We start from the raw sequence: 11,222 nt of genomic DNA on the forward strand, positions 1-11,222 counted from the left end.
AGCTTCTCAATCCAGACACCTTCCAAATATGTTGATTTTTAACTCCCAGAATTCCCTAGGCAGCATGGCCATTGATGAAAATTCTGGGAGTTGATGTTTACAGATCTAGAGGGCACCCAAATTGGGAGCTGATATAAACCATGGCTTTCAAATAACAACTAAGTTCACAAAACATACTAAGCCTAAATTAAACAAAATATATTTTAGCCTAGAACAATGTGCAATTCAGCCTTAGTTTTAGCTAATTAGTATGTGTATAACACTGGCCAGGCTATCTCTGCCCAGGACAGAAGGAGTTGTGGTGGGCATAACTAGCATAAGCTGAGAAAAGATATTGTGTGGCAAAAAAAAAAAAAAAAGCCTTGGGCTGCAATGATATTCCAGGATGCAAAAGCACCCCCAGCTATAAATCTGATCCTTGAGGAAGGGTGTCTCTACCTTGCTAATCAGATGAGTCACCAACCAACAGAATCTCCATACTGCCTAAAACTGAATTCAGTTTACTGGCTCTCATCCAGGTTACTGCTAAATTTTCGTATTGATTTCAACCTCCCCACAACTAAATCCAGTAAAAAGAAGTAAATTTGGAAGTTGTAAGTAAACTGATGACACTTCATTCTAATTCTGTGAATGATCTCACTCAGTTCTATGCAAACATTAAAGAATGGACAAAACGGAGCCTCCGGAACCCCAGAGCCCATGCAACAAGTCCAGACAATTGTTTTCCAGCAGGATGTTCTGTAAACATCTATTGAAAAATGCAGAGACCGGGAGAATATAGTTCCTCACAAGTCCCAGTTTAGGTTCCAACCAGGATCAGTGCTTTTTGAAAGTGCTGAGTGGCAATGATGCTATTTCCATCTTTCAGCAGAGGATATCCATCACAGCAACAAAAATAAATTCTATGCAACAATAAGGGGAGAAAAAGATTGAAGATTTTCAAACATTTCACACTCCTCCAAATATGATTATAATTGCATGGAGATCCGTCACATAAAATATCTTGCACAGGAAGGGAGCTAGATGATATTATTATATAATTCTATATTAAAGAAGCAAGTTCACCACCAAAGTACTCAGGAACACTCATTCTCATAAAGAAACAATGACCATCTGCAGGACTTGGCCAGTTGGTCCACTCATGGAGGACATCATAAAGCATGATAGAATGGGATCAAGACTTCACGCACACATAACCACGCATTTAGACTACTGCAATGCACTCTACATAGGTCTGCCTTTGAAGACCATACAAAATGCAGGAGCCTTCTTATTGATAAAGGAGAATCTCCGTAGTCATCTAACATTTGTCCTTTGGGCTCTCCATTAGCTGCAATAGGATTCTGGCTGCAGTTCAAAGTGCTGGTTTTAACCCATAAAGTCCTACATGGCTTAGGTCCCAGGTATCTCCAAAGTACCTTGTCTAAGTATAACTAAGTATAACTAAGTCTCACTTCTGGCCTAATTTATGATATAACCTCAGCCCTGAGGCCAGGTTAGCAATCACACTGAGGATTTTCTGGAAGTTCATCAAAACTGAACTCTAGTGGAAAATGTTTCGAGAAGGAGGATAGAAGTTCATGATGTCATGACACAAAGCAAGTGAAAGGGGAAATCTCAATATGGGAATACCTTTTTAGCTATATTCCCAAACTACGCACAGTTCTAGCCTTTTAAAAAGTATCTTTCTCTACCATAGATTAACACAATGAAAGTTGTTGCTTTGCAAGTTACTACTTGACGGTTAGAGGGTTTTGGTTTTTTTTAAACATGGCCCATATCTTGAATCTAACGCTCCAGTTACCTAGCAAGATTCCAGGATTTACATAGATGTTGAACAGCATTAGGGAGAAGATGGAACCCTCTGGACATTTTATTTATTTATAGGACTTATATGGTCACCTCTCTCATATAATGATTCTAGGTGGCTCACAACAATCCATAAAAACAGATAAAAGCTGTTAATGTGCCTTTCCTCCCAAGTGCCAGACCAAACAAACTCCCAACTCAACCCACATCCTAGCCCACCCAATGCTTGGGGAAAGAGCCAGGTCTTCATGGTCCTGGCCCTCCAGAAGGCTAAAAGGGTAGAGATCCCTTAGATCTCAGGTGGGAGGATGTTCCAAAGGACTGGAGTGGCCACTGAGAAGGCACACCTCTGTGGTCCCATCAGGTGACAAGATTTAAGAGAGGGGACCTGGAGCGTGCCCACTCTATCTAAGCTAGTAATGGGCAGATACCCTCAGGGAAAGGTGGTCCTGCATTTACATTCATTTCATAATTAGATTACTATGAAAAGCAGTGTTATAAGTAGGGTTGCATTCATTTCCAATTACAAATTAAACTAATCAAGTATGTTGATTATATTTGTGAGAAAAACAAACATAATGGTGGGATTCTGAACCTTTGTTGGGGTGAGGAAACTAAGTCTACAATCATAGATTAGGGAATCTAGGAGGATTCCTAAATATACTAGAGGATTTTCTAGTCATTACAGCTGGTGATTCTGTCAAAGTTGATGACTGAATGGGAAGTGAACAGGGTGTTGAATAATCATTCCCATGAGCCTTAGGTCCTTAAATTTTCTGAATTACTAGCTGGAATGAAATGCTTCAGACAGACAGCAAAAGCATCACTGGAGGAAAATCTGTGATGAACCTGATAAGATATACACCACAATTCATTTAGGACCCGTTGCAGGGAGGGCAAAAAAGAAGTGGCTATTTTCTATCATTGTTGCATCAGTCACAAAGTATTATTCAATGGAGTTGCTTTAAAATAAAATGCAATTGCTACATTCTGGGCAGATTAGCAAAAAGAGTCTTAAGTAACCTAATTAATTATTGTTTTCTGTTTTTTAAAAATCACACAGCCAAAATAAACAGGTATAACACCCCAAATTTTCAGGTATCCTTTTCTTTTGGAGCTTTCAATTAGTAGCATGTTATAATTTCAGGTTTATGACATTAAAATTAACATATACAATATATGCAATCATTTTACAGTATATCAAAATATTAAGAATATCTTAATTCTCATATGTAGCATATCACATAAAATTAAAAATTCTTTTAAAAGAATCACTGTTTTCACTTGGATTCCAAACAAATGGTATTCAGAATGACAATAGGCGTAGAATGTGAAAATTAAAATATAATTTTTGTATAAGCATAGTTTCAAAGTATACTGGAAAGGATATAGAAATAACATGATTTTATGTATTCTTACTTTATAATTCTCCTTAAAAATATGAAATTGGAAATTAGAAATAATGGGTGCATGTGTTCAATGCCCTTTTAATCCTAAAGGATGGCCATAGTTACCAAAGATGCTTGTTTATCTCAACTGGCTTTCACAAGCTGTAATAAGGAACTAACAAATTGCAGCATCAAACATGTACTAATCTTTCCGCAGTAAAAATAAAAACTATTGCTAACACTATATGCTCCAGAAATTCCACAAATTGTTTGGTTGATACAATGACTGGCTTTGCAACCAAAGTTTCAGAAATCCTTCTGCAGTATATACATTTCCTCTCTGAATTTTATTCAGATGTGTTGAACCAAATCACATCTGAATAAAGTCATACAGATTTTGACTAAAGTGTGGTCAACAAACTAACGGCATTAACTTTCATTCTCTTGTTTACTGATTTCACAATATTTTTGATAATGCCCATTTTTGTTGTGCTTCAGCCTGAAGTAGGTGATGGAATCCATCAACACTGAGGTAATGGTTCACACCTGGAGGGATCTTCTTACCAATTACTAATAGGGTTCAGTATCCCCTGATCACTCAACCTCTAGTGAAAAAAATAGTCCTGGGAGCACTGCACCTGGAGGTAATGGCAGCAATCAGCAGCTATTTCTGCCTGTTTCATGTAGGAAGAAGACTGCAAGCCATGTCAAATCTAGCCTGCCCATATGTCATTCATGATTTTACCATATCAAAAGTAGAAAACTGTAATTTTACATTAGCTACTAAAGCTATTTGGTGTGAACTATGAACTTATTCTTCATGACAAAGAGCCAAACTTTTTACCAATATAGAATATAAGAAAGCTACAGTTATCATATAATTATATATCACATTGTCTCCAAAGAGCTATGTTCTTCATATACACTGGATTTAACAATGCAACCAAAGACACTGGTTTTGATCTGTATGTCATTAAATAGTTAGAACCAACATACTGGACAAATCATTTTCTTTTCTGTGTCACAGAGTTTGCCACAGCAAGCCTCTATAATATCTTCTAAGGCGCAAGGTAGGATTGACAAAGACAAAAAGGTATAGTTGCTGCAAGTATCTTCTTGAAAACTGCCAAACATCCAACCTCACAATTTAGTTTGTGTCCATACAACACAATTCAGATAAATGTTTGATGGTCAGGGATAAACAGGGATTTGTTTTAAAAGCCAATTACATTATTAGCATGTTTTAGATAGATACTATAAGCCTCTTGAAATCTACAGAAAAGGAAGTACAGGCATACCTCATTTTATTGTGCTTCACAGATATTGTGTTTATCAAACAGCACTGCATGCTACAGAGAAATCTTTCATGAAAGGATTGCAGCAAACTTCATTATTGTCTTATTTTAAGAAAAAAATTAATTAAGGTACGTACATGTTTTTTTTAGACATAATGCTATTGCACACTTATCACAGAATCATAGGATTGGAAGGAACCTTGGAGGTCTTCTAGTCCAAGACCCTGACAAAGCAGGAGTCCTCATATCATCTTGGACAAATGATTGTCCAATCTTTTCTTGAAAACCTCCAGCGATGGAGCACCCACAACTCTAGGAGGCCAGCTGCCCACTGCTTAGTAGTTCTCACTGTTAGGAAATTCCTCCTTAGGTTGGATCTCCCTCTGACAAGCTTAGTAGACTACAGTATAGTGTAAACATAACTTTTATATGCACAGGGAAACCAAACTATTAATGTGAGTCATTTTATTGCGATATTTGCTTTACTGCAGTAGTCTGGAACCAAATCCGCAATATCTTCAAAGTATGCCTGTACATTTTTAAAAAAGGTAAATAGCCCTCAGTGTAGCATCCATCCATCCATCCATCCATCCATCCATCCATCCATCCATCCATCTACTAACTGAAGCACATCACAAGACTGACCGTGCAAATCTTGGAAGTAGTCTTACTGGTTACAGTAGGACTTGCTTCTAAGTAATGATGCATTATATGCATCATATGCCATAATTCCTCAAATACTGAAAACATACTAGATAAGATTTAACCAGTCTTGTTTTGTTGATGGAAGGTATATGCCAGCAGAATAAGGAAGATTAATTTCTGTGATCTACATCCTTTATAGCTCCCACTTCCAGATCTATTCCAGAAGTTTGCTGCAAAAGGCAAAATTACTGAAAAAAGTATATTTTCTGTTCCAAGGGAAGAGGTATTTTATTATGAAAGGATAGTTGATGGGTATCACCCAGTAAAATTTGCAACCCACAAGTCGAACTAAATAAAAACAGCTGTATTATCGAAGTGAATGGCAAGCACATCATGGAAAGTAAGCAATAGTTCAAATAGCAAATGGAAATGCCTAAGATTTACTAGTAATAATACTTTTGCTGGATGCTATTTTGCAAACCTGGTAGCAACCGAGGGAAAGGAAACTTGTTATTGCCATTGTAGATTTAGAAACTATCAATGTAATAATTATTGTGTATCTGTTCTAGATTTAAGTTATCAGTAAAAGATAATACTGTTTTGCCAATCCTTGCTGTTGTAGGAATTCTTGGAACAACCTATGGCCACTTTCTAGAAATATTAATTCTGCATGGAAAAAGATCAAGACGCAACTAACAGCAGTGCAAAGAGATGAATGCATATTACAACTAACTTCATATACAGTCTAATCCAATAACGAAGAAAAGAAAATAATTTTTTAGAGAAATACTTGGTAAGAAATTAAAACTATAAACATGCAATTATGTTAATGTAATTAACTTGAATGCATTATGTAATTTTATACACATTTTAATTTAAAGCACCACTCTAAAAACACAAATCTGCTGAACTGCCCCACACAGCAACTTCTGAAGTTCTCTTTTATGCATACTGTATATATGCAAACAATTTCACAGTCATAGAAGAATACAGACTTCTCTCTTGCATCATGGTCTTACTATCCAGCAGATGAGTATGATAAACTTTATAGGCCAAATACCTAACTATAGAAAAGTTTATCCAGCCTGTTCTCCATTTGTGCTGGAACCGCAGCTTACAGAACTTCTAGCCACAGTGGCCATGGAGAATGCCAGTCAGGGAAAGACTGATTTAAGGGTACTCTGGTGCTTTGAAAACCAGTCTGATAGAAGAGATCTTTCCTTAACCAAAGATGCTGTGTCTTCTAAATGTTTTGTAATTAACCAGGGGGGGGGGGGGGGCTAAGAAGACATTGTCACTATGTAGCCAGTTTTTTGCTCCATGAAAAATACACAAATTCTGAATTTTACTTGAGGATAAAGGCTTGTTTTACTCAGCATCACATGAACTGGAAAGATTATTAAACATCAGTATAAACAGCAATGAAAACTGCCACAACTGTACATTTTCTAGAGAAGGACAAAAAAAGTTTGTAAGGTTTCCTATATAGCTTTTATATTTCTGAACTTTTGAAAGCAAGTACAGCACATGGATTTTTGTTTGGGATAAAAATCTAACATAGTTATTGACCAAAAGTTTGCTAGTCATCATAAGAAAATCCATGTTCTTATGGGATAGTGGAGAGGGTGCTGGCACATTGCATTCTTTCAAGATGAACTCAAAAGTAAAGCATATTAACTCATGCATTATGTGAGGCCATATTAACATATAATACAGAACAATATTAAAGCAATCTCAAACCTTTGTGCAAAATACATTAATTTGTGAAAGGTGCTTTCTATCTCCAGGCAAACCCAAACCACCTGACTCACTGCCAGATACAAAGTACATGATGCTCCACATTCACATTAACTAGTGTTGCAAGAATGAGACACAAGTTTAATTTCTTCACATTAACTCTTGGGATGCAAGCAGAAAAACATGGTAGAATCCAGAAACAAAGCCCAAACAACCCAGTCTTCCCCCAGCCACTCTCTTCTAGTTGTGCATACCCCTTGCTGTGGCTTTTGACAGCTCCTGGGGAGGAGCTTCCCATTACACAATTACGTGCCTAAGGTTGGTGGACTTGCAATGTGTACGCACAGAAAGGGTGGAAGGGAAAGTAATCCTCTTCTGGGAGAATCACTTCGGAATAACTTATTTCTTTTTTTAAAAAAAGAGATTATATTAGGAATTAAAAAATGGGGGGGGGTGATAAGAGTCTCAAAGGGACTTGTGAATGAAGCTAGAAGTGATTAAAAAAGGAACGAAAAGAACGAGATTAAAATAGAGGAGGAGGGTGACAAAGGAGGAAGAGAGAAGTGATAGGGAAAAAGGATCGAAAAGCCCTTTTCAGTGTTAAAGAAGTGGGGGGGGGAATGGAAGTTGAAAGCAAGGGGGAAACGAAGGTGGGGAGGATGGTGACAAAGGAGGAGGAAGAAGAGAAGGAAGTAGAGGGAGGGAAAGGTGAGACGGGCCATTCCCAATATGGCACTGTGACTGGGGCAAGGAGAGGACAAAAACAAAAGAAGGGGGAAGCGAGGCAGGGCAAAGGGCAAAGAAGAGGAGGCGGCAGAAGAGCCGGGGGTCCTTCCGACGCGGCAACCGGAGCAGCCGAGCGGAGGGCGGGCGCCACGGCGGGGCTGACAGCGCTCCTCCGGGCTTCCTCTGGCCCGCAGCGACGCCCGCACGGAACTTACTTCTTCCTGACTCTCTGGAAAGGGGAAGCGCCATCTTTACGAGGCCGGCCCCTCGGTCTTTTGTCTGTAGCGGCGGCCGCGGCCGTGGGGGGAGCCCCCGGCTCGCGGAGCGGCGGCGGCGGCGGCGGCGGCGGCGTCAGGCTCTGCTGCTCGGTTGACATCCTGGTCAGCCGGACGAGGGAGGCGCATGGAGGGCGGCGAGCGGGGACCAGGCTGCGGGAGGACGAGGGCGATCCCGACGCGGCTCCTGCTCCTGCTCCGGCGGCCACGGCTGCGGCTGCTGCTGCGGCTCCCCTTCTCCTGCGGGTCCTCGGCCACCACGACCGCCTCCTCCGCCTCCTCTACCTCCGCCTCGCATTGCTGGCCTCAGCCGCCGCGGACCAGCGCGCAGGTAGCCGCATGGGGAGGAGAGGAGAGAGGGCCCGCCTCAGTCACACGCAATCAGACCCCTGGCGGGGCGGCGAGGCTCGGACGGAGGGGGCCGGGGGCCCGCGGCGGCCCTCGCGCACGGCCGACGCCTCTTCCCGAGGGGCGCGCTCGCGGGCGGGCGGGCGGGCGACGCGGCCTTCGAGAGCCGCGGCGGACGGCGGCGACCACTGCGCTCCGGCCTTGCGGCTCCGGCTGAGGCGGCCGTCGCTTCCTTGTACGTTGGCCCGGCGCCCTTCCCCCGCCCCGGGGGGAAGTGGAGGCGGAGGACCGGGCGGGCGCGCGGGCGGAGGGCAGCCGAGAGGAAGTTTTGACAGCTCCTCCAGCTGCTGCTGCTGCTGCTGCGGAAGGAGGGAGCGAGCGAGGGAGAGAACGCGGGGCGGACGGGCGCGCGCGCGGCTTTGGGGCTCTCTGCGAGGGTGTGTGCGCGTGTGTGGCATACATGTGCGTCTGTGGTGTCACGAGGGGGGGCGGACCCGGGGCGCTCTCCTTCTCTCGGTCCCCTCAGGCCCGGCCGCGAGCCAGGAAGTGGGGGGGAGAGAGGGGGGAGGGGCAGCGTCGGCTGTGCCTCAGAGGGTGTTGCGCGTGACTGACGGCCCGGCTGACTGACGGGCTGCCCGACCCAGACCCTCCCCCTTCCCCTGAGGTGGCGGTTGCTGAGCAGCCACCCTCGTCGTCGCCGCGGGGAGGGTTCGCAGTCGCCCTGACAGGCGGCGCGCCCCCCTCCCACAGGCACAGAGTTGTGGGGCGTGCGGGTGTTTCCTCCTCAACGCCTCCCGAGGAGGAGGAGGAGGGGGGGCGGTGGCGCTCGATCGCCGTCCCGCCCTCCCTGCTTCCCTCCCTCGGCAGGGCCCCACACTGCGCCTGCCCGAGTCACCCGCCCACCGGCCACCCCTTTTTCTCAGCCCAGACAGCTCATTCGACGCGCCGCCGTCGCTGACCTCACGGGCTCTGCTGGCGGCGGGTGGCCGGAAAACCCGGAGGCCCGGAGCGCGGGCACGGACGGGAGTTCGGAGAGCCCGGGAAGGCCGCGGGGAGGAGCGCGCGCGCGCGCGCGTCTCTCGCACTGAGTGAGTTGTCAGCTGCGCTAAGCCAGCCGCCGCGCGCGGCCCTGCACGGCGCGCCGACCCAGCCTGCAGGTGTTGGGTGCCGAGGCGCCGGGCATGCCCACCGCTCCCACAGCGGAGGCGCCCTTCTCGAAGCAGGGGTGGGAAGAACCGCGGGGACAAGACAGTCCTTGGCACGTGGTGCCCCCCCAGCATTTTTCAACTTTTTGTCACCCCTCTCCATCGTCTCAAGAAGGGCGAGCTGTTGCGAATCAGCCTTCTTTTCCCTTCGGCTGAGAAATGCGCTCCCTCAAGGTCTGCTTCGTCGCAGTTTATTGAAGAAACTAGAGTTTGGCTGGGGTCATCCAACCTTGTTTTCTGAGCCCAGTTGAAGTCTTACACAACGTGCAGTCTGGCCTGGACATGAGGCATCAGTCCCTGCCAGGGGCGCATTTGACACCAGCCACTCATCCAGCTGTCTGGTGGCGGAGCCCTTATTTATTTAATTCTATCGTTTCCATTTATATGGCTGCCCATCTCAAATTCATGACTTTGAATTTTATTCCGTATTATAGACTTAGAATACAGTGGAATATATTGACCCGGTAGTGAAGCAAGCCCCCTTTTACTTAAAATTTTTATTCCCTGAGGCCTTTTAAGACCACTGCCTTAGCTTTTCTGTTCTATATCTCTGTTATTGTTAGTGCATATTAATGATAATGTCATTGTCCTTTGTAAGCAACAGAGAGCCATTAAAAGAGTGGATGGTATGTACATTTATAAATAAATAGCCTAAATTATAATGTAGCTTAGCTGGTTTCGTTGTAGTATTTGTAAATGTAAACATTTGATTCGAACATGTTTATACATTGGGTATAGTCAGGGTGGTTTTATCTGGTTATACATTAAATGACACATAAAGACTTGTGCTTGTGAGGAGGTTAAAAATAAGGGAGTAAAGGAAGGGTGTGGATTTTTACAATTAGTGTTAAATCCAGCCTGTGTGCCAACTGTATAATATGGTTAATTGTAATGTTTTCTGTCGTATTATTGGTTTGCTTAGTTCAGTGTTTTTCAAACTTGGCAACTTTAAGAGGTGTGGACTTCAACTCCCAGAATTCCCCTCCACACCTCTTAAAGTTGCCAAGTTTGAAAAACACTGGCTTAGTTGCTTAGTCATACTGCAACCCAAAAGTCCTGGGTAGATTTATTTGAATTCTGTTCCAGCTGTTCATGAAAGAACTGGGAGCGGGTCATAAAATAGAAATGCAATGTTTATATAAATGTTGAATCAAATTGTGATTACTGCAACGGAAGTGATGTTCTTCAGAAGCAGAAAGGTGGCTGTAATACTGTACTATCCACCAGACATCCCCCTCCTGATGTCCTTCAGAGATGTTGGCTGTTGGACCGTACTGGCTACAACTCAAGAGAGCTGGTCCAATATTTGGAGAGCCTCAGGCTGGGAAAGGCCGCTCCGCACGTTTTTCCAGCGTGAACGCAGCGGACTCGCTGCTTAGAGAAGTGCTCCAGATTGCATTGGCTGGATTCATACAGATTGGAAACAAGTCACTGTGAAATTCAGTGAAACCGACTCCCCCTGTTTGGGACGCGGCCAGCTGACAGCGCCTGTTACCTCTCCAGATCTAGCTGGCGTGGAGGGATCCCCCTCGCCCAGAGGGCCTGGATAGTCGCCGGCAAAACGCTGAGCAAATATGCACACGTGGCCTTCGCGACAACAGCTGTATTTTCACCTAGACGTCTCCCCAGCCTTGGGTTGTCTTCAAAAACAGGCAGTCCGAGAAGAGGTGGCGCTTCAGCTGCCCGATTGTTCCCACAGTGAGGTCAGCGGAGGCCGAGCTGGAAACTCAGGAAGGGCACAGACTGACCCTGTGGAGAGGGATGGGCCCGGGCACCAGGGTGGGTAGGCTGGGA

The 11,222-nt window shown here is 44.6% G+C and overlaps 1 protein-coding gene across 5 annotated transcripts in view; it reads right to left on the bottom strand.

Moving 5' to 3' along the window:
- KMT2C (lysine methyltransferase 2C) overlaps positions 1-8,740 on the bottom strand; it is a 152,338-nt gene extending 143,598 nt beyond the window's left edge. For all 5 annotated transcript variants that reach the window (XM_088150212.1, XM_088150213.1, XM_088150214.1 and 2 more), the window contains exon 1: positions 7,816-8,740. In XM_088150212.1, the coding sequence (XP_088006338.1) occupies positions 7,816-7,976 (161 nt within the window). In that variant the 5' untranslated portion in view covers positions 7,977-8,740. The remainder of the gene's footprint in view (positions 1-7,815) is intronic.
- Positions 8,741-11,222: the final 2,482 nt, after the last annotated feature.

Source organism: Python bivittatus, unplaced genomic scaffold (assembly GCF_059951505.1).
Source record: "Python bivittatus isolate LINGU-HERP-01145 unplaced genomic scaffold, Pbiv_v1 ctg000610_np1212, whole genome shotgun sequence".
NCBI classification, from domain to species: Eukaryota; Metazoa; Chordata; class Lepidosauria; order Squamata; family Pythonidae; genus Python; species Python bivittatus.